We start from the raw sequence: 24,689 nt of genomic DNA on the forward strand, positions 1-24,689 counted from the left end.
AACATATACCCTCTTATCATCTACAATAAGAGAGGGAGGGAAGTGGAGGTATGAGGTAGGAGGGAGCGAGGAAAGTGGAGGGAGGAGGTAGGAGAGAGGGACGAGCTACCTCGGCGGACGGCGGTGGCAGGCGACGACGTCGGGCGCGAGAGGGCGACGGTTGCGAGCGTCGATGGCGAGCGTGAGAGGGCGACGGTGGCGGGCACAGGATCAAGGACGACGACGGTGGGCGCGGGAGGGCGGTTGGCGGAGAGAGTGGAAGGCTGTGGAGAAAGGAGAGTAAGGGGGTGTCTAAGGAAGAGGATAATGCAAGCATAGCAACATCGCAGGGAAGGGACGACCACTACTGGTAATGGGATTAGCATTAGCGTGTTTCGAAAACAAGCACTGCTGCTAAGTGGGGCAGGCAAGCTGGGCCCGTGCTGCGCATAGTAGCAGCGTGGGAAAACAGCCCGCACTACTAATAGTTGGCTTACTAGTAGCGCGAGGATATGTGCAGAGCTGCTATAATGTGGCCAGCACGGGTGCATTGTTTGGCCTGCTTAGTAGCAACGCTTGTTTCCCTACACTCGCTAATGCTAAAATCAGCAAAAGCGCTTTTTTTGCTAGTGCTATTGCTAATTAGTAGCAACACGTATTGTAAACGAGTGCTACTAACACCTCGCTATCTATAGGCTTTTCCCTAGTAGTGATGTCCAAAGGAGACACCCCCGCACACACACACTCTCTCTTGGTTCGGCCGATACATTGCTAGGTTGTTGTTCCTCTAGTTCTCTGGTGGCTTGTTAAAGTGCTGCCAAATAGTTTATACGAGGCATGTGGATACTGAAGGGTGGTCGTGCTTTTGACTCTGAGTGAGGAATATTCTCATGGTTGGGAGGTAATACTTAGACACTTGAATCTGTAAATCCTCATCAACATCAACACCATCTTTGTTGTGATGTGCTGGTGAGGTTGATCTATTCGTTCACCTTCATAGTGTTCCCATGCATGTTCATAGGTGCGGTAGATTTTATTTTTTGTTACGTTCCCCAACACATTGCTCCCATATGTGCTTGTTGCCAAACGGTTGTATTGTAGATTAAAATAGTTTTTTAGTTGTAAAATAATTACAACAAGTTAGTAATGTAATTGCTTCTACAAGAAAAGAGAGTGCTTATGACATGTTTTCTAACCATAAGATCAAGATATGCCCCAGGCTTGATCAAGATATGCCCCAGGCTTGTTGGAGCCCTTGATATTGTGGCCAAGTTCCTTGCAATTTCCACACATAATGTTATTTCTTTGCTTTTGCATAAGAAATACCAGTCTCCTTAGGCACTTTTGTCCTACTTTTCGTTGACATTCCTGGCGGAACAATGTGCCCTGGTGGTTAAATATGTCACCTTGATGGCTTAACCCACTTAGATTCATGTGAAACAAGATATATCATGTGTTCATATGCTTTCCTGTAAGTTTCAAACTTGAAGAATTCATCAACATAATCTCATGCCACTCCTTAGCACCACACAAGCATGCTTACACGGAACACGACGCAACACCTGAGCTCCTGGGAGGGGTGGAAGGAAGGGGATCCTTTCCGAAGCCTCCAACAAGGGGAACAACACCAAAAGGCGCTGCCTTCGGAGTGGCCACCGCACCGGCCAAGGGACTCCCCCGGAACCCTTCGAACCACCGGATCTGCAAGGCCAGCACCCAAGACCAGCAAGAAGCCATCAGGGGCTGATCCGCTGCAGATCGGAGTAGATCGTGGTCGAGGACAAGCAACACCATGGCCACCAGCAACCAGCGAGGACCGCAGCCACAAACACCGCCACCCCTCGCGCCATCCGGTTCAAAGAGGAAGCCGCCAACCGTGCACATGGGCCACCACCACCTGCACACGCCGGAGCATCGTTGCTAGCCCAGCGCCGCCACCGCCTTCCATGGGCTGCCGCCGAGCACCCCGCTCTCCGCCACTGCTCGCCGAGGCCTGGCCTCTCGCGCCTGACCGCGATCGCCACAGGACACCGTCGTCAACCGCCTAGATCCACCGCATGCGGAGGAAGGGGAGCCGGGAGAGGGAGTCCCCCACCGCTGTCGCCTGCCACACGGGTTTCACCCGACGGTGGCGAGGAGGGGAGGAAGAAAGGGTGGCGGCGGCGCCTAGGGTTGAAAGCCCCCGAGTCGTCCAGGGCGGGGGCGACGCGAGGGTACGGTGGATGCAGATTCCTTCTCCTCCTTGCTCTCGTGAATTTCAATTTCAGTTTCTCATTTTTTGTTTCGACATGATATCTCATTTGCCCTTTCAAGAAAATCGAAGGAAACGGATTGGCCATCACCCCGGTCATTGAAGAAGTAGGGTTTTTGCTCTCAAGAATTTTATTCGGTTGGAAGTGCTCTAAAGTAAAGTGAGGAAGACAATAGACAAAGACTTAAAGTGAATTTTTCTTTAGTGATTACGAATGAACACTTATAAACATGGAATAGTCGCCTTCGGGGATGCGATGGCTTAGAGAGATGTCGTTTTAGGAACCACCATGACGGTTGCTGAAAGTGTGCAACCGCACATGTGAGAAGGACCAGGGATTATCCCCTAATAACCGCAAGGGTTGTTTATTTTTAACAAGAAGAACCTAGTTTTTCCTTTTTCATTATTTGTTTACAAATATCTTATTTGCCTCTTCGGGAAGGGGAAAACTAACAGGATGATCATGATCATTGCCCTGTCGTCGGAACATCAACAGTTTTATTTTCTTCTTCTATAAACCCCGCGTAGATGTGTCGTGTGCACGTACCATGAATGTGAATGGTAACAGAATGGTCGAACGGGAGATATAAGACGGCGAGGATAATGCGGTAGAATGACACCATGGATTAAACCTAACGCATCGACTACCTTTGTTCTCATATTTTCCCCATTCTAATTATAATGAACATTACCTGCGGAATACTCGCTAGAGGTAGGCGACCATGCTTCTTTCATTAACATTATTGAAAGAATAGAACCAAAGTTCTATGGTGATTTTCATTGAATAAGTATAAACAATATGTTACAGTGGGAGGGAGGAGGAGCCTTACTATCTAAACAAGGAGAAGACCGGTTATCCAAATCCAGTTCTGGGGATCATTTTGATTATCTGAAAGGTTGATCGCTATCCAATTATATAAAAAATCAGCATGACTGCCATTAATATTGTGTACCAATGGAAGAGGATCCTCCTTGAGACTTAATCTCCATTACCCAAATGATTGAACAATGCCTCTCAAAATTTTGTCATTGCATCTTATCCAAATATGCCAAGCTCCAGAAATGAGGATCTCAAGATTGCATTAAGTAGGCAACTTTCTGAGCAATAATATAGTCTTCATATACAAAAGTGTCACTTAATCTGTCTTGGTGATGGTATCCCAACAATCTAAAGTAGAATTGCAATTCATAGAAGATGCATGGTTATTTCCTTAGTGTGCTCAGTACAAAGGGGATAGGAGTAATAACTCACATGAAAACCTTTCATTTTGAGTAGAGCTCTGATGACTCACAAGTATAGGGGATTAATCATAGTCTTTTCGAGAAGTACGTGTTGAAACGAACGATGAGCAAAAGAAAATGATAAGCAGTTTTGATGAAGGTATTCTTTCCAAGTGTTCCGAGTAACAGTGATACATAGTTATGTACAAGATAGTTGGCAACAAGTAACAAGTAACAAGTGTGCAGCAAGGTGGCCCAATTCAGCCCCATGTTCCAATATCATCCAATAGCCTATACCAAATCAACGCTTTTCCCTTTAAAGATAAAGGGAAAACATTCTTCTTAACTTTGTCCTCGGATAAAACTTCCAAAAATCTCTTACAATCAATTTATAAATAAATTACATTTGAAATACAAATAGTTAAATTTATATTGAATCACTACGTAAAATTTGAAATAAGAAAACAAAAATATAGGTCACAAGACCAGTAAAAAATTGAACTTATTGTAGATTTTACACTTTTTTGTATGTTTGTAACTTTACGTGTCATCAAATATTTTTACGTTGATTATATGTTTTTACGGTCTTTTTTACGTTTGAAATAAGACAAAATTTATGGAACGTAAAATTACGGTGCATTGATATTAAAAAGGGGGAGGGGTGAAGAATAACTATTCATCAGAATATATATATCAGGATGAGTTGTTCCATCTCCTACATAAAGATTAGCTAGCAGTTTCTCTAACATACCTAAAGGAATTTCATAGTAAATATTTTCGGTAGGTTCACTAGGTTGAGGAGCAACTTTTTCCACTTCTGGTTAGGGTGAAGATACCCAAACAAGCCCCTCAAAGGATTATCTTCCTTAGTAACAAGCAACAACAAATTTCAGCATGCATACAAAAACTTTCCTTACCAACTTCCACTTACCATAGGCGCTTCACTTCCCGGCAACGGCGCTAAAAAAGAGTCTTGATGACCCACAAGTATAGGGGATCAATCATAGTCTTTTCGATAAGTAAGAGTATCAAGCCCAACGATGAGCAGAAGGAAATGATAAGCAGTTGTCAGCAAGGTATTCTGTGCACGTGCTGTGAGTAACAATGATAGATAATTTTGTAGGAAGATAGTTGGTAACAAGTAACAAGTGTGCAACAAGGTGAACCAATCCTTTTTGTAGCAAAGGACAAGCCTAAAAGTTCTCTTATAAAGTAAAACACCCTCGATGACACTTGTTAGTTTTCATCTAGTCATGTTCTTCATGTTGAGTTGAGTCAGATTCGTTACTTTGATGATTTGGTATGTGAGTGGACTGACGCTTAGGTGTTGTTGTTACTTGAGCAAACAACCTACTTATGATTACCCCATCTCGCAAGCATCCTCAACTATTGTCACGCCCAAGATGCGACCCTATCCTCAATTTGGCACGAGGGCCTCGTCAGGGATAGAAGCGCATCTCGTCGTGTCGCAAGAATGGATATCGTTACAAGTGCATGTACTGAAAAGAAGATATATATATATATATATATATATATATATATATATATATATATATATATAATTGTCTTACACTCGCCACAAGCTACATAAGAGTCACAACAGTACAATACATAAACATCATGAAGAAGAGCAGGGTTCGACTACGGACGAAAACAAACGAGAAAAGAAGAACAGCGTCCATCCTTGCTATCCCAGGCTGCCGGTCTGGAACCCATCCTAGATCGATGATGAAGAAGAAGACGAAGCAACTCCAAATGAACAATCAACGCGCTCACGTCAAGTAACCTTTACCTGTACCTGCAACTGGTGTTGTAGTAATCTGTGAGCCACAGGGGACTCAACAATCTCATTTCCAAAGGTATCAAGACTAGCAAAGCTTAATGGGTGAGGTAAGGTTAAGTGGTGAGGTTGCAGCAGTGGCTAAGCATATATTTGGTGGCTAAACTTTCGAGTACAAGAAATAAGAGGGGAAGATCTACGCATAGCGGACGTGACTACTGACGATCAAATGAATGATCCTGAACACCTACCTACGTCAGACATAACCCCACCGTGTCCTCGATCGGAGAAGGAACTCACGAAAGAGGCAGTCACGGTTACGCACTCAGTTGGCAAGTTTTAATTAAGTTAACTTCAAGTTATCTAGAACCAGTGTTAAACAAAGTTTCCACGTTGCCACATAACCGCGGGCACGGATTTCCGAAAAGATTTAACCCTGGAGGGGTGCTCCAACTAGTCCGCCACAAATTACCACAAGCCGCATAGAAATCCTCGATCACGAAGCTCACGATCTCGTCGGACTCCTTAGTGGAAAATCTCAACTCTAAGATTACCCAAAGCATCACCGGAATCCCGATGCACAAGATATTTTGTCAAAGGTAAAACTAATCCAGCAAGGCCGCCCAACGTGTCGACGATCCCGATAGGAGCCGCGTATCTCGTTCTCAGGACGATGAGCTAGACGTCGGGATCGCTAAAACCCTGAGTGACCAGGGGGGCGCCGGACATCGCTCAGGTGGGACCAACACTCATGAGGAGCACTCGCCCCGGGGTTGATTAAATTATCCTCGGGGTCCGGAAAGTCCCTATGCAATTTTATTAGGTGTTTAGGCAAATGTAGTACCAAAGTTGGGCCTTGCCAGACCAGCTTTAATCTAAAACGAATTATCAAGGGGGTCCCCATAACAACCTCGATCGTGTTAGGAGCGTTCAATTATGGAACATAACACCGGTAGCCGAAACTAAGACGACAAAGGTGGAACAAAACACCAGGCTAGAAAGGCCGAGGCTTCCACCTTTTACCAAGTATTTAGGTGCATTAAATTAAATAGCATTAATAGGGTGATATAACAAGGAACCCATGTTATCATATGGAAGTAACTGCACCTGCAACTAGCAACGCTAACAACATGGTTAACTAAGCAGTAACATAGCCAATCACTAGTTTGCTAGGTTGTAAACAGGTTGAAGGTTTTCATGGCATTATTGAGAGGCTCATATTTAACAGGTGGTAGTCAACGAGACATAATCGATAGAAGCGACAAAACTAGCATGGGAATGATAGTAATGGTATCTGGGGAAATGGTCATCTTGCCTGAGATCCCGCTGAGAAGATGAATGACTCCGTGAAGGAGACGAACCGACGTAGTCGAACGGGTCCTCACAATCCGACACGCTTGCGGAACTCTATCGAGACGAAGGAAACCAGAAACAACAATCAACACACGATATTCACCACACGAAGCATAGCACATATGATGCATGAGCAGCTGAATACATGCAAGTCACGGCATGACAAATCACACAATCAAACCTACACATTAAGTGAAGTTCAATATGCAACGAGTTGCATATTGACGAAACTCCACATACGAGTTATTTAGTTCTATCCCGATCAGGTACACGGCAATATTAAATATGGTTAAACATGATAAGAGGTGAAGCGAAATTAAACTACCTATCTAAACATTTTAAATGAGGTCGAAAATGACATATAGCATCTCCGAAACGACAGGGCGCGTCCTGCACACATTGGCATATGCCCAGTTTCCAAAAAAAAATGCATTTTCAGCATATTTTAAAATGTTAAAGTATTTAATAGAAAATTTTAAACATACATATTCGCCAATGTGTGTGTGCGGCATAAGGTTTATGAAAAAAATATTAGCCTCCGCAGAAAAGACAAATCTAAGTGTTTCTAAATAGCGTTCGACCAGACAATTTTTTATTTTCTTGCACGGGCCACAAAAAAGGTTTATTTTTTCATGAAACTTTATGCGCGCACATAGGCCATGGAGACATATATACCTGTGCAACCTTTAAATTTTTTTACATTTAGAAATGTGTTTTCTGAAATGGGTTCATATGTACCCGTGTTCATCCATGCACTTCACTATGCTGCATGTGTTAGTTTCAGACAAGAAATGGGCTACTAACACATGCATATGGTCCTACCCCTTTACATGTGGAAGCATCTCACTACTGCCGAAACTACCGCTACACTTAGTATTAAAAAATGTCTTTGCGATGGTCGGATTGTAAATGCTCTTAGGATACTCATAGCCATTAGGTTTTTTAGACAAATTCGTAGCCATTAGTAGCCCTGAAATCTTGGGCTGACACATTCTTAGTTGTTGGGCTAAACATGTCGGGCCAACAGTCAGAATCTTTCCTTTTCCGTGGCTTTGTTCATGTGTCAGTCTAAGATGAACCAGCAGTTTGGGCTTGGGCTGATCCTAAGAAGGGCCTTATTTAGCGGCGAGCACTCGTTGAGATTTTCTTTTTTTAAATGAGACCAACCCGGCTAGACTAGCCTGTTGGTATTTTTTATAGAAGAAAACTTCATGTATACGAGTGTTAGAGCCGAGACTTGAACGCCATTGGGGCTGTAAACTCCAACGCCATGCTAACAGAGCTATGCTTGGTTCTCTCGTTGAGAACTTTCTAAATTCGATATAACATCTTAGACGAAATTTCTGCAAAAGCTAAAGCGACGTGTGCATGTCCTGCTCCCCGGAGAGCAACATTTGCCTCTGTGTTCAAGCTACAATCACTGAAGAATTTGTCCGTACGCGTAACGCCCATACACGACCAACAGCTACATGCCCCCCCTCGCTGGCCCACCGATGAACGTCCCATTTGCATGATCCGTACGTGGCCGTCTTGCTACTTCTCGATCGGGTAGGGAGGGAATTGCTCTGGAACTGAGGCTAGAGGATTGAAGGGACCAGGACAAGATGGGAGACGGCGTGTCCGGGCTAAGCAAAGCGAGCCCCCACGGGCTGAAAGGCTGGCCAAGTGTGTGTGGAATAGAAAATTCTTGGGGCGGGCATACACTACACATATATACCGGTGGCTACTGGTGTGATCATGCATGGAACTAAACACGGTCATGCATGCATCTCGACACCTCGTGGTTGAGTTGCCCCCGTGCCATGTGTTGTCGACGTGACGATGCACCAACCTGCAAAGCCGCACCGAGGAGCTTAGCTAGCTAGCTCGCTGGCTGGTCCCTCCGGTGGCTGGCGAAGGACGGCGACACGAGTCGGACGGCGGCGGCACCGTGCGTGAGGGGCGCGTTGGTCGGCGTTGACACGCGTCCGGCCGGCCACCGCGCATTATTGGATCCACCAAATACCGGAGTCATGCTCGAAAGGAGGCCCAAGCTGCGCACGCAGACACAGGCCTCGTGCAGTATTTAAGAGCACGCTGTCGGCCTGAAGAGCGCAACACGTATTGCCGGCTGACGCCACCGACTGTCGGCGGCGCATGGTGCGCCGCGGTATGTACGTATTCGTCGCAGGATAATGGCGCCGTCCGCCGTGACCGTGCCCATGGTGCCCGCCTGCCGGCCAAGCGGTGTTTCTTGCAGCTACGTGCTTGCTGCAACCTACGATATGTGTATGGGCAATGCTCTGCGCCGGCCGCCCGATCTGTCAGCTATATACGGGCCGTGTCGTTAGATATTCATGCAGCAATGTTTTCTCAATGCAACAAATTTCGTTCACGATGCAGCAATTTTGTCAACGGTTGCAACAAGAAAAGTTATAGCCAAAAAAATATCTACGTGATTGTAGCAAAAAAAAGTCAAACGCCGGTTGTAACAAATATCTACGTGAACGTGTATGCAACTTTTTTAATAAACGGTTGCAGTAAAAAAGATACCGGTTGTAGCAAAAAATAACACAGTTGTAGCAAAAGTCAAAACACCGGTTGTAGCAAAATTCAACAAACTCGAGTTGCAACCAAATGTATATGCAGTTTTTTTACTGAACAAATGTAGCAAATAAAAAAAACGCTTGTAGCAAATATAAACGCTGGTTACAACAAATTTAAATGAAAAAAAATTACATGCCAAGTCAGCTGTGTGCGCGGGTCTGCGTGCGACCGGCCTAACGGCCACAAACGTTTACCTATGTGTATATAGACAAAGTCGTACGTTGCAGATGACGCAGGAGGCGACGTACGGCCAGGTGTACAGCAACTAGCTCGGCGGCCGCAACAACGTGGTCCACGTACGCAAGACAATCACAACCGACGTATGTACGACGCTGCATGCAATGTGATGGCGATCACTCGGCGAGAGGGGACACAAAAGTGCGGACGTACTTGTCAGGGCTTAGGGTGAGACGTACGTGTATGTGCATGCATGCATGCATATGCCTCCCGCGCTCGTAGCCACCTCTGCATCCGCCGATGGAGAGCCGGCCCAGTGTTACTGTGACATGCTTTGCCAGGCCACGTGAACGGGGACGTCGCCGGCGAAGAGCAGCGTAAAAAGCTCGATCGGGGTGTCGGGGGGTCGGTGCATGAACTTGGCCATGACATGCACCATTCATGCGTACGTACGTAGCGTCGTCTATGGATCTACGTGCCTACCTGCAGACACGTCGCTGTCGCGCCCTATCCCTTGGTTCGTTTCAGTCCTTTGCTGGGGCCGGCTGGTTGGACACGAGATGGATGGATAGAGCACCAACTGCGTGTCCACGTGAGCCGCCTGGCTTCTCCCAATGGAACGGCAACACGTGTGCGGCGGACGTGCTACTTCTGGGGGCGCATGCAAACCATGCATGCATGCATGCATCAGCGTATTAAGCACTCTCTACTGTCTTGTTCGCTGCACAAGCTTCTTGGCTGAAAACAGCATGATACGAGGTTTGATGCGAGTGCTATTAGGCTGCTCACAGCGGCGAGTAACATATAGTAGTATCATGCATATGTTACTATTGTATGATAATACTTTCATAGTGTATAGTAACAAAAACTAGTATCATAATGATCTTATTTATTAACATGCATGACACGTAGTAGCATATCATTTAACATGTTACGGTATCTACCTATGTTACTTTAATCCTCTCTCTCTTCTTTAATTACTTGCCACATCATCATGTTTGCTAGTCTCAAGACTATGTTACTAGCTATGATACCCCCACTATGGCCAGCCTTAGTAATATAGTGTCCTTTAAAGCAACAAAATAATTACCAATACTTCCTCCGTTACGGTTTAAAAGGTGTGCATGGAAATTATCTAGAACCTAGGTGGTTATTGATTGGTTATAAAATAAGTTAAAAAATAACATTCACATTACGCATGCATATAGAAGTAGTACAACTGAGTATTAATTAGATGCTAGGAATAAATGCAACGCGCTTAAAATCTTGTTTATTATGAAAATGTACGTGAATTTAATTGTGTCTTCTAAACCGTGACGGTGGTAGTATTATATGTACATATAAAACGTTATCCGTAGAAAGTGCATCCAAAATGCAATATTCATACTGCACCTTATAAATATTACATGAAAAGTTTTTTATTTAACAGTTTGAGATCCAAACTTACAAACGTTGCCGTTGATTGTTGAGATGGACTGTGCCGAGCTGTTGAAGATGGTGCAATCTAATGATACGGATCACTCGAGGCATGCATTTTATATTAATGAGACCAGAAGCATTCTCACTTTATACTTTAGGAAGGAAATATTACTGATCTATGGAGGCGTGCTGGCTTCGAAACTCGTCTATGGACATAGCTAGCATTATGTAGAGATAATTACAACTGCGGTACGTGTATTGTCGGGCACGTAACAAGACAGTCTTGGTACTCGTCGGTTGCTCCGGTTCGGTCCTCAAATACGCAAAGACGCTCCAAAACGGTCCTCTATACGTATCAAGCTACGAAGCAGCCGGACGAGCGCCACATCATCTACGAAGCAGGCTGTTTCGAAACAGGCCCGACTGAATGCGTTTAGTTTGAGCCCAACTGCCCACGTTGTCTTCCTCTCATGCCCCAGGCGACGACGGCGTAAGACGACGCATGTAGTTGATCGGCGACATCTAGGCGACGAGAGTCGCTCGTACGGTGGGCGCTCGCACGGGACGACGACCGGTCGTGAATGGCGTCATGCGACCCTATACGGCGGCACATCAATGCCCCAATACCCATGTATGGTAAGATTCTGCCACCACGGGCATGTTACTACATCGACTCTCATCTATCCATCGTTTTAGTGCATTCTGCCATATAATTTAGATAATTTAGGCACACATTTGCTTAGGATTTACGTATATGGTTAGGATTTAATGTTCAATGGAAAAAATTTGAACTTTTTTTTTGGTTTAACAGATGAAGGCACTGATTTCTGTACAATTGAGTTCATCCATGGTGGATTTTTCATGGGCAGTGGTGGCAATCGGTCATATCTCAATGGTCGCAAGGTCTGTCACGATTACTGTAACAGCAGTGTTGCTAGTAGGGAAATGTTGTATGAATTAGTAGAGAAGATGGGTTATGGGACTGCAGGAAGAATTCAAATCTATATACTGCTGCCTGGGATGCAACTGAATGAAGATGGGCTAAGGTTGATTGCAAGCAATAATGACACAAAATACATTAACAAACTGGTGAGGGAAGGGCACAAATACCTGATGTTGTATCTTGGTCATGATGCCGCTTCTGGTGGACGAGGATGGGCTGATGTGCTAGCAAATCCATGTATACATACACCTGATGTGATCAATCCTATGAAGAGCAAGATAAATGATAGTGCTGCAGAGGAGCAAAACGTTTTACTTTTGGGGGGCAACAATGCTTCCATGTTGCTTGCATGTGAGGAAAATGGAGAAGGCACAAGCAGGAGGAGCAGAAGCGGGACAACAAAGGAAGAGGAGGAGTTATGTAGTTAAAGTGACAACAAAGACTTTGATTATATTCCGGAAATAACTGATAGTGACTATGACCTCAATGATGGTGACGACGATTTGATCAATGAGGATGCAAAAGCTGCTAGTGATGAGAAGAAAGGGACATGGACAGGGAAGGAGCTAGGAGAAGATCCAAACTCCGAGGATGGTAGTCTTGATCTGCCCGAATCAGATGATGATGATGACATTAAGTTCAGTTTCAAACATTTCACTGAAGTTGATTTGAAGGATCCTAAGTTCTATGTGGGGCAGGTTTTCCCATCTATTGCATTAATCAGACAGGCCCTTAGAGAGTATAGTTGCAAGGAGAGGTTGCAAATAACATTTACCACGAATGACAAGACAAGGATTGGAGCTGCGTGCAATGGTGGTTGTCCTTGGTATTTATATGCTTCATTTGACAATAGAACCTATGGAATTCAGGTTAAAACATTTAAAGATGAGCACACATGCACAAAGAAGTGGAGTATTAAAGCGTTCACTGCAGATACATTGTTGCAAAGTATGTTGACAAGGTCAGAGCAGATGATAATATTTCTTTGAAGGGTTTAGGAGCAATGGTGCGGGAAGAGTGGAACATGAAGGTTCATAGGCAGCAGCTTTGGAGAGCAAGGAAAATAGCATTTGACATTATTTATGGTGATGATATTGCTCAGTACAACATGTTGTGGGATTATGCCGCTGAGTTAAGGAGGTCAAATCCTGGTAGTACTTTTTTATTGCAAGTTGCTGATGATGGCCAATTCCAAAAGTGCTACTTCTCTTTTGATGCATGCAAGAGGGGATTCCTTACGGCTTGCAGGCCTGTAATTTTCTTAGATGGTTGTCATTTGAAAACTCGGTTTGGTGGAGTTTTGTTAACTGCGATAGGAATGGATCCTAACAACTGCATTTATCCCATGGCCTTTGCTGTTGTGCAAGTTGAAAACACAGAAGCTTGGAGATGGTTCTTGACTGTTCTTAAAGAAGATCTTGGCATTGTGGACACCTCACTTTGGACAGTCATGTCTGACAAGCAGAAAATAAGTCACTTACAATTGTAATATATGCTTTGGTTGCATTTCTTCATATTGTATTATATGCTTCTTAATTAGTATTTATTTGGCACTAAATTAATTTATTCACATCCAGGGTTTAATTAAGGCAGTAAGAGAACTATTTAAAGATTCAGAGCATAGATATTGTGTGAGACATATCTAGCAGAATTTCACAAAGAACTTTAAAGGAGAAGTGCTAAAGAAACAATTGTGGCGATGTGTGGACATAAGGTTGAGCAAATGCACTTGGAGAAGGTGGGATTTAACTGGGATTCTGTGTTGTCATGCGGTTACAGCTGCAAGATATGACAATATTCCACCTGAAACATTGGTCCACCCATGTTACTCCATTGAGACTTACCGCAAGCCTTTTTTTTAGAAAAGGAGGCATTGCCCCGGTCTCTACATCGAGAGATGCATGCAGCCCTTTATTAAATAGATAGAAACCAAATCCGGAACGAGCACTAGTGGGGACGGGGCCTTTAGCCCCGGCCCGTAAGGGGCTTTAGTCCCGGTTCACCAACCGAGACTAAAGGGGCGGGACTAAAGGCCTAACCTTTAGTCCCGGCCCTATTACAAGCCGGGTCTAAAGGTGCTCCACGTGGGCGCCTCGTAGCGCCCCAGGGGCAGGACCTTTAGTCCCGGTTCGTTACACGGGCCGGGACTAAAGAGTTTCAGATTTTGCTTATTTTTGGGTTTTTTTAATGAAATTATTTTTGGGTTTTAGCGTTTTAGGGTTTAGGTGTTCGGGAGATTAACGTGATGCCTCGTTTGGTGTTCGGGAATTAGTTTTCATATAATTTAAATAAAAATAATTATGCATATATATATAAGGTTAACTTATCTTACAAGTGAGCATATATATACAATTATATGGAGATCTGAATTATCGATACTAGAGCCCTTCTATTCGATTACATGGACGAACATCAGTAATGGCCCCTAGCTACACTAAATCGTCCTTTGTCATCTATAGCTTCCGTCCTCAGAAAGGTCGCAACCTCCTCTGCAACAGCAATCGCGCGTTGCTCTGGTAGGACCTTCGTCGTCATGGCCGTGTGCTATATAAGAAGAGGAGATGAATACGAATATCAATTATGATAACAAAGAATGACGGGTAAAAATAGAGGTGTGAATGTTCATTGCTTACGTCGAATCTGTGATCCTTGTGCTCAGAGGTAAACGTGCGAATGGTCTCGCAAACATAGTATCCGCATAGATGCGTTCCCCGTGGCTGCTGGTCGCACTTTACGAGAATATAATATATATAATCAAAATAATAATCTAGCATCATAAATGTATTGAAAATAGAAGTATATCATACTACTACTTACCTGAGCCGCTCTAAAAGTTCACCTGGTTCGGCCCACGGCTGTAAAAGTTCATCAACTAATGGCCTTAGGTACACATCAATATCGTTGCCGGGTTTCTTTGGACCTTGGATAAGCACTGGCATCATAATGAACTTCCGCTTCATGCACAACCAAGGAGGAAGGTTGTAGATACATAGAGTAACGGGCCAGGTGCTGTGACTGCAACTCTGCTCCCCAAAAGGATTCATGCCATCTGTACTCAGACCTAACCATAAGTTCCTTGCGTCAGCTGCAAATCTCGGGAACTCTCTCTCGATTTTTCTCCACTGCCGACCATCAGCGGTGTGCCTCAACTTATCGTCTTTCATACGGTCTTCCATGTGCCATCGCAACAACTTCGCATGATCTTTATTTCTGAACAGACGTTTCAACCGTGGTATTATAGGAGCATACCACATCACCTTGGCAGGAACCCTCTTCCTGGGTGGCTCGCCCTCAATATCACCAGGGGCATCTTTTCTGATCTTATACCGCAATGCAGTGCATACCGGGCATTTATCCATATTCTCGTACTTCTCACCGCGGTAGAGGATGCAGTCATTAGGGCATGCATGTATCTTCTGCACGTCTAATCCTAGAGGGCAGACAAGCTTCTTTGCTTCGTACGTGCTGGCGGGCAATTCGTTCTTTCTTGGAAGCATCTTCCTCATCAGTACCAGCAACTTTTCGAATGACGAGTCAGTCACACCGGTCTCTGCCTTCCACTTCAGCAATTCCAGTGTGCTATCCAGCTTCTTCTAGCCATCTTCACAAGTTGGGTACAACAATTTGTTGTGGTCCTGTAACATCTGCTCGAACTGCAACCTCTCCTTTTCTGTGTCGCAACCTCGCCGTGCATCAGAAATGACCCGGCCAAGATCATCAGCGGGCTCATCTGGTTCCCGTTCTTCATCCTGATCTTCTTCTTCATTGTCTTCCATTGCGGTATCAGCATACTCAGGGAACATAGATCGGTAGTTGTCATCATATTTCTCTTCTTCTGCATCATCGTCTTCCATCATAACCCCTCTTTCTCCGTGCTTGGTCCAAACATTATAGCCCGACATAAAACCGGACCGAAGCAGGTGGCTCTGAATGACTCTTGAGGAAGTGTAATCCTTCTCATTCCGACATTCAACACATGGACAAAACATATAGCCACCACCATGCTTGTTCGCATCGGCTGCATCTCGAAAAGAATGCATGCCTTCTCTGTAAGCGGCTGTGCGTCGATCACCGTACATCCATGGATGGCTCATCTGTGTTATACGACAGTATATCAAATACAATCACGATCCTAAAAATTAGTACCACACGGTCTAAACGAGGAAATATAGTTGCTAACCTTTTAGAATAAGTAGAAATAAAGAGGAAGAGGTTTAAGCGTGGCTCAGGCATCTCATATCGTATTTGTGTTCGGTGAACTGAAGCGGCATCGCTCTAACACACATTTCAACAAACACATCTAGTGCATAAAAAAAAGTGGAGAGCAAGCACCCACCCACAATCCTCCATCCAAGAAAAATGCAAGGAAGAGGGGAGAGGGGGGCTGTGCTATATATAGGCAGAGGACTTTAGTCCCGGTTTGAGACACAAACCGGGACTAAAGGTGGCGCACATGCGGGCTGCACACCGCGTAGCCCTTTAGTCCCGGTTTGGGACACGAACCGGGACTAAAGGCTCCTTACGGGCCGGGACTAAAGCCTCGAGGGAGGCATTGGGAATTGCGGCGACGTGGCGGGGCCTTTAGTCCTGGCCCAGAGGCATGCCGGGACTAAAGGGTCCAGGCCAAAGGCCCGTTTTCCACTAGTGGAGTACAACAAAGTTCAGAGTAAAGAACAAGAACGAATCGATACAAAGCGCCCAAAGCGCCCAAGCAGCTAAAGTATAATAAGTAGATGCCTAGCCACCTATCCTATTAGCTTGCCGCCATCCAAACCGGTTGAAGATAACCTGTTCTACCATCTCCAAGCGGATACACCTAGTAACCATAAGCTCCCTGGAATCCGCAGGAGTGAGTAATGACCACATGCGGGTCAGTGCGGTAGCCCTGTATATAACCTGCAAAAACTGTATAGATGTGCATCTGTTAAAAACTAAATCATTCCTGCAGTTCCAACTTGCCCATAATAATGCGCATGCTCCAACCCGGATACTCTTTGCCAAATGACCACCAACTCCCTCTACCCACGTCCCAAACAACGTGTTGACACTAGTGGGGGGTGATATTAAAAACAATGCGTATAGAACGCCATAAGATTTTAGCCATCAGACATTGGAAAAAGAGGTGCTTGATAGTTTCCTTGTTGTCACAAAAGTTGCATCGCTGGTTACCTTGCCATTTGCGCTTTGCCAAGTTGTCTTTCGTGAGGATAACACCTTTGTGAACGAACCACATAAAGATCTTTATCCTCAACGGAACTTTGACCTCCCAGACATGCTTGGATCTTGGAATGTACCTCGAATCAATAAGATGAAGGTACATAGATCTTACCGAAAAGGATCCATCCTTAGTTAGCTTCCAACGAATAGTGTCGGGCCTATCCGACAGTTGGATTTGCATTAATCTTCTAACTAAGTGTAGCCATCTGGTCCACCTTTCACCGATCAAAGATCGACGGAACCTGATATTTAGAGGCGTGTTGCTCAAGACTGCCGCAACCGACGCTTGTCTGCGTTGGACAATATTGTATAGCTACGGATATTCCAGTGCTAGGGGTACATCCCCTAACCATGTATCCTCCAAGAATCTAGTTGATTCACCATTAGCAACGACAAACCTAGTCTAGTTAAAAAACACATTCTTACACCTCATCAATCCTTTCCAAAATGGAGAATCATTGGGTTTAACGGTCACCTGAGCTAAGGTCTTATGTTGCAAGTACTTATTCCTTAGAATTTGCACCCACATGCCTTCGGTTTCAACCGAAATTCTAAACAGCCATTTACTTAGCAAGCATATGTTTTAACCTCTAAATTCTCCACCCCTAAACCTCCTTGATCTCTGGGTCTGCAAATGATGTCCCATTTAGTAAGCCTATACTTTGTTTTAACTTCATCACTTTGCCAAAAGAAACGTGACCGATAGAAATCTAACCTCTTCCTTACCGCTTTAGGTAACTCGAAGAAGGATAAGAGGAACATCGACATAACTTACCACAAGGCTTATGAGCACATAATCTTTCCATGTAAAGATGTGAGTGAGTGGGGAAAAATGTATGGCAGACAAGTGCTTCCTCCCAAAATTAAGAAAAAGAAAGGTAGAAAGGTGAAGAACAGACGACAACAACCAGAAGAGACTGAGGGTAGGGCAGGGAGGAAAGTTGGGAGAGGTGGATCTGTTATCCATTGTAGCTATTGTGGAGTTGCAGGACATAACATAGGTGGGTGCAAAGATTTCAAATTAGGCCTAAAACCCAAGAGGAAGTTAAGAAAAAAGAAAGTAAGAGCGGAACCTGAAGTTTCCTCCTCCGATGAAGAATATGAGGCCATGACACAAGTAATATAATTGACCACAACCTCCTTAATGCTAAATTGTTTTTTACATAACCAAATCCTTACTAATTGTACGGTTTATGTAATCAGGAGCAAAACATGCAAATGGAGGATTTATTACAGCAACCACCACCTACTTATGAGGCTGAGGTCCTTACAATATTAATTGAAGAGGTATGTAATTATTTTCTTATTTTTTGTTACTACCATCTAATTCGTGACTGCAATCTAATTATTTTTTCTGAATTGTTGTGGACAAATGTTGCAAGCCAGATCATAGAACCACCCGATTCAGGCCCTTTACCTCCATCTGCATTTATTGAACAAAATGTCCCAAGCCAACCCCCTGTTCAACCAACAACTGCAATAACACAGGAAAATGTTCATAGAAAAAGAGAGGTGCTTGCACTGGCTAAACTTAGACTTGCTGCTGAAAAAAAAGAGATTGCAGATCAGGCAAAGTTTGATGCAGCTTTGAACAAGATCAGAGAGGAAGAGAAAAAGATTTTGCAAGCCGTAGAGAAAAGGAAACAAGAGGCTGCAACAAAAAATAGAGATTGAGGAGAAAAAGAAAGATGTGCTGAGAGAAAAACAGTTGGCAGCTGAAGAAAAAAAAGAGAAATTGAAGAAAGGAAGAGAAAAAGATTGGCTGAGCAGCAAGAGAAGTGGGCACTTGCAGAGGCCCAAAGGAATGCACTGCAAGCTAAAAAGATGCAAATGGAGGAAGCAAAAAAGGTGAAGGCTGCAGAAAAGAAAAGAATTGCAGATGAAAAAAGAAAGAGAGCTGAAGATTCACTAAGAGGAGAAGAAATGTAATTTCTTATGATGCAAGAGGATGAGCAGGAAAGAATTAGAGGTTTCAAAGATTATCTTGCTCAAGGGGAGAATTCAAGGCAGCTGGCATGGGAGAAGCAAAATCTGCAGCAAGATACATCCAAGGCACATGATTGGCAAGAGAGAAAGAAACAAGCAGAAGAATGGAACAAAGCACAAGCACAAGCCGAGGAAGGAAAAAAACAAGCCATGGAGGAAAATCTTAGGTTGGCAAGTGAAAAACAAAGGCAGGATAAATGCCAAGCAAAGCAGAGCATTTTGGAGCAGCCACATCAGCCAATGAGACCTTACTTCACTCAGGCTAGGACAGGTTTTAAGAAACCAAGAAAAAGTAGCATGTTTGATATATTTAAGTAGCATGTGTGTTTTCTTTTTGTTAAGTTGCAAAACTCCTTTATTTGCTTTCATAGACCTATTAAATGTTGGTCAGACTGATCATGTTATGTTCAAGGTCATGTAATGACAGGCCAACCTTGTCAAACTGAATGCTTTTTTGTGAAATGTATGAGAACATGTTACCCCCTATTCAAGAGATTATTTGGGCATTAAGAATTGTGCTTTTTCTCTATTTCTGAATGAAAACAAACATGTTTTAACAAGTTTGGACAAGGCCCGTTTCAAAACAGCATGCTTTGTAGATGATGTGGCGCTCATCCGGCTACTTTGTAGCTTCATACGTATAGAGGACCGTTTTGGAGCGTCTCTGCGTATTTGAGGACCGAACCGGAGCAACCGACGAGTACAAGGACCGCCTTGTTACGTGCCCGACAGTACAGGTACCGTAGTTGTAATTATCTCCATTATGTACTTTGAATGTAATCATCATGGTTGATTAATGAAAGGTTCCTTTCCCGCAAAAAAAATGTTAATGTCGCTCTTCAATTTATTGTTCCTTTGTCACTTTCGGATGAATGTTTTAAAGATGGATGACGACCCTAAAATAAAAATAAAATGGCATCATACTCTATGCATTTGGTTGGGGTTTGTAATTTGTAATTGATTCAACGGATGCTAAAATGAGGGAATTGTCGACCCCCTTGAGATATGCTTACCGCATGCAATTGGATCTCACTTTTGGAAATGAAATGAAGAGAGGTGATTGAGCAGGATCGGCTAAACAAGGCCGTGTCTGGGAAGAGATATGGAAGTGCAGGCTACTAGGTAAAATAATACTGTAATAAAAAATGCGTAGAAATGTCTTCATGGGATTAGACATGGTGAATCGACGGGGCAGGATGCATGCACCGCGTCTAGCTCGTTGCCTCCCGTCGGGGAGCTAGCTTTCATTTCATGCCAGTGGCCGTTCGTCCTGCCATGTCGCACGCTAGCTGCTTGGCACGCGGTGCGGTCGGCTCAGACTCGGACCAACCACACCGGCTGATCGAGCCCTGAGCGCGCTCGCGCAACGAGGATTGCGGAGAATCCCTGTCTCTCGCGCGTCAGGGTAAAAGTTGGGACGGCCGCGTACGTGCCCGATCGAGGACTGGACAAGGCGAGCGACAGCTGCTACTCCTACAGCTTATCTACTTCCACCTGTCTCGTGCAGGTGGCGTGGAGCGATCCAACTGATCGAGGTAGCTAGCCACCGTGTGTGGGTGGGCATGTGACTCACATGTACTACTATATATGTCAGCGTCTACATGCTCGCTCTGTTCATTTAGAAACGGCCCTTGGCCGTGTTTGGTTCATTCCTGTTTGAAACCACTCAGATTATGTAATTCAATTTTTTTAATTTATTTTATCTTCAAACATGACAGATTATGACGTAGATTATAAAAACTAGATGGACAAATTATTAAAAACTCATAACCTACTCTACCTCAGCTAAAATCAGATTATAGGTTGCTAATGACCCATTATCCTTGTAAAGTTGAAGATAATTACATTCCCGCCACCTCCTCTTTTAAAAAACAGAGGGCACACATGTCATTATGCAATGTAAAACATGGATTACAGTTTACATGATCTGGCCTCCAAACATGCCCACCTTGATTATTTTTATAAATCAGATTATATAATCTATCTTCATAATTCAGATTATCATAATCTATTATGGTTCCACACAGGGCCTAACTTTATCATAACTAAGTTTAGTCAAAGTGTAGCTAATAAAATGGCCACCAAAAATGCGATAAAGTTTGGTAAAAAAAATAAGTCAATAAATAAAGTCATCTATTTATAGTAACATGATAAATACTGTAACATGTTAAATGCTATGCTACTATGTGTCATGCATGTAAATAAATAAAGTCATATATGATACTATGCACTATGAAGATAGTATCATACAATAGTATCATATGCATGATACTACCATATGATACTCCCCACTATGACCAGCCTAAACACATTTAAAGTATAGATTCATTCATTTTGTTCTTATATAGTCTTTTAATAAAACATTTAAAACATTTATGTTTAAGAACGGGGAGAGCGTACATAACAAAACTAAGCAACAAACAAAAAAGGGTATCTACATATGTACATGGAAATTCTGAATGATACTAGTACTAATGCTATTAGTGGAAGATTGGGCATGCCAGTTTTGAGCTGCCCAAAAGAAAGTGACACCTACAGACCTACCAAGTCTGAAACGCTAGGTTAATTAAACAAAGAGCAAGATTAATTAAGCTAGCTAATGCACTCGTGCGACGTGAGGCGCCGCCGCCGGCGCCTGGACGGCAGCGTTACTGCTGCAGTAGTGGTCCGCCTTGGTAGTGGATTCTTGGGCGGTGGCTGCGGCGGGTAGCTCGAATGGGCCTAGGCGGTGGTCGCCGAGGCGGGACTTGTAGGCGGCCTTCTTGTACTCGGCCCAGGTGAAGTCCCTGTACAGGCTCTGCTCCCCTTCCCGCATCAGCTCCGGCAGCGGCGCGATCCGCTGCGTCGGCGCCGGCCCGCCGAAGTAGATCACCGACAGCCGCGGCTGCTGCCCCTCCGTCGGCGCCACCACCCGGTGCTTCACGCTCCGGAACCGCCCGTTCGTCAGCACCTGAAATGCACCAAAAAAGAGGTCTCTCACATCACTTATGCAGGTGGTAGAGCACACGCAGGCTATACGGGTCGCACGGCAATGAGTTATCGGGCGCAAGTTGCACCCTTTGCGCGGTACGTCGTTGACAAGAACACAACGCAGGGTGGGTCGGGGGGCCACGCACGGGACGCCAGCTAAATCATGCCCCATGCCAAACCACTAAACCAGACCAAAACATGCATGCACACACCTGAGTGCGTGCGTGCGTGCGTCCATGGATTCAACCTGGAGGTAATCCCCGACGTAACAAGTGAGTGAGTGCCTGAGTGATAAACTGGTAATGGTGTGGTAGCACCTACCTGGAGGGAGTCCCCGACGTTGACGAAGAGGGAATCAGTGTCGGGGGCCACGGGGACCCAGCGGCCGTCTGGGAGCATGATCTGGAACCCGGCGGTGCGGTTGGACCGGAGCACGGAGATGATCTGCGGGTCCGTATGCTCCCCGAACCCCGTAACGCCGCGCTGCCCCGCCGCCAGGGACGAGGGACACGGCGGGTAGTGGTTCACGCGGACCATCTCGTCAGCCCCTCCGGCATCGTCCGGCGCAACCATCCGCCGCAGCACGCCGCGGTGCTCCTCCGCGACGCCGAGCCCGTCCGCCATGAGCTCCAGCACCCGCGCTCCCACCTCGCGAACCGCGTCGGTGTACTCCTCAAGCGCAGCCCGGAGCGACGGCGGCAGGGAGGCGGCCGCGACGGAGCCGGAACGGACGGATAGGAGGATGTACTCGAGCCAGCCCACGTCGCCGTTGCAGCCGATGTTCTTGCTGCCGTAGCCGAAGGGCCGCGCCGACGCGTCCATCTTGTCCTTGTGCGGTAGCGCGAAGAAGGACGCGGCGCGTTCCTCCAGCGCGTCCGTGAGGGCGGCCGGCACGCCGTGGTTGGTCGCCCTGAAGAAGCCCACGGCGCGGCACGCGTCCGCCACGGCCGCCGCAGCGCCCGGCGCCGACAGGTCGACGCTGGGGACCGCCGCCGTCGCCGCATTCACGCATTTCAGCAGCGGGATCGTGTCCACCGAGATGGGCACCGTGATCGCCACCGTGACGAGCGGACGATCTCGCGGAGCACCGCTATGTAGTGGAGCAGTGCAGTTCCTGATGTCTAGTGAAGCAGAGCAGGAGCAGGAGCAGAAGAGAACAGAGGAGCTGCGTATGTAGAAGAGACAGGGGATGAGCGGCGAACGCTGTCAGTTGTTGTCATCTGATGGGGGGTGACGGGCTCGTATATGTAGGCGACATGAGCATTGATTATGAGCTGCAGTAACCAACTAACCAACCAGGTGCTCACTTTAGTTAGTTTGGTGTACTAGTGAGTGAAGTGACGTGGCAAGAGTGTGAGAGCAAGATACGTGCATGCACGCACTATGTGTGGAACAGAACAGGGTAGTGCCACCATGGCCATCGACCGGGCAGTTCGTTGGGACCGTACGGTTTAAGCGCGTCTCTGATGTACTAGCTCCGTGCAAGTGTATAGGGCATCCCCATAGTTTTAAGTTGTTAATTTAACTAGTTAAATATATATTATATACGATAAAAATTACATATTCAGAAACTATATTCCCACATGAACCTAAGTATATATTATTTATTATATATAATATATATTAGAAAAGTTAAATTAACGACTTAGAACTACGTGCATGCCCTATACAACCGAACGGAGGGAGTATCCACACCGAATTTTCGGTCTAAGGGCGCCCGGTCCGAACGACTTACCTTTCAAGAGGGGACTTTATCGGTTCAAAGGATAGTTATGACATACTTTCTCATGGAAATTGATGATAAAGCCCTTTGCGGGTGTCCAACAGCACCCACGTCCGTTTTTGACCGGCCTGGTCCATCCAAACACCATCCTACCTCGTTTGTGCCTGTTTTCGTCTCGCGGCAGCAACCCGCATTTATACCGTTGTAGAGCGTACCGCTTCACATTGAAGACGGCTCAAGGACGCGACCTCTTACTAGCTTTGCCATTGAAGCGACCTGTCGGCCTAGGGCGTCGCCCGCAGCATGCCCGACTGAACATGCCTTTTCGCCGCATTCAAACGCCTTCGCTAAACCCGTGTAGCTGAGAAACGAAGTCCGGCCACACGTACGTTCAAGAGCGGGCGGCATTAAACACAATGTCAGACAAGCTCCTCCCGTCTTCCCGCTACTTAAAGGAGGTCAGATGTGGGGCAAGAATCTCACCACTCGGCCGCTCCCCATCTCCCCCTTCCACCATGTTTTCACCATTTCTATGACATATGACGAGTAAGAATAACACGGAGGCACGGGCATTGTAGTCGTAGTGGACGACGCCACATCGTAGTGCGCCTCTCGTGCTTGCGACCATGCCATCCCCTATCATCTTTCGCGTAACCGTGCCCTATCAATAGAGAAAGAAGGCGGCTACATGAAGGTCGAGAGTCGGTGTTCAGCGCATCCGCATCCGTTGTCAGTGTCGAGGGAAAGTAGAAAACGAGAGGACGCCACCTCTTTGGTCCAGGAAAGCCACCATCGACACATCGCCGACTTGTACAACCGGCGACCTCTCCAGTTCTTTATCTCCGTCCATCGTCGGCCCCCATTTGGGCTGCACGAAAGCGGAGGAGCCCCCCCCCCCTCCCCACACTTCGCATGTAACACCCTCTTGCCACTGCAATCAGCAGTGCATGGGACATTTGCAAGATACACGGGAAGGTTATACCTCGAGGCCTCCCGATAGTCCAAATTGAGTGGCCAGCGAACATGAGGACGACAAAGGGACCCTCCGCCGTTAGCCGTAAACTATTGTAGTGAACTGTCATGG

The 24,689-nt window shown here is 45.6% G+C and overlaps 1 protein-coding gene across 1 annotated transcript; it reads right to left on the bottom strand.

Moving 5' to 3' along the window:
• Positions 1 to 21,217: 21,217 nt before the first annotated feature.
• LOC123402135 (gibberellin 2-beta-dioxygenase 3-like) lies at positions 21,218 to 24,455 on the bottom strand. Its single transcript, XM_045096019.1, has 3 exons — positions 24,396 to 24,455; positions 22,204 to 23,085; positions 21,218 to 21,862 (listed from the first exon to the last, which is right to left on the bottom strand). The coding sequence occupies exons 1-3, from the start codon at positions 24,453 to 24,455 to the stop codon at positions 21,509 to 21,511; spliced, it is 1,296 nt and encodes a 431-aa protein (XP_044951954.1). The 3' UTR covers positions 21,218 to 21,508.
• Between the last annotated feature and the right edge of the window lie 234 nt (positions 24,456 to 24,689).

Source organism: Hordeum vulgare, chromosome 1H, assembly GCF_904849725.1.
Source record: "Hordeum vulgare subsp. vulgare chromosome 1H, MorexV3_pseudomolecules_assembly, whole genome shotgun sequence".
Classification (NCBI taxonomy): Eukaryota; Viridiplantae; Streptophyta; class Magnoliopsida; order Poales; family Poaceae; genus Hordeum; species Hordeum vulgare.

Coding starts and splice junctions, on each gene's coding strand:
- LOC123402135 (XM_045096019.1), bottom strand. CDS start 24,455: ATGGACGGAGATAAAGAACTGGAGAGGTCGCCGGTTGTACAAGTCGGC. Junction 23,086..24,395: donor AAGTCGGCGATGTGTCGATG/GTGGCTTTCCTG, acceptor AACAACTGACAG/CGTTCGCCGCTCATCCCCTG. Junction 21,863..22,203: donor ACGTCGGGGACTCCCTCCAG/GTAGGTGCTACC, acceptor GGTGCATTTCAG/GTGCTGACGAACGGGCGGTT.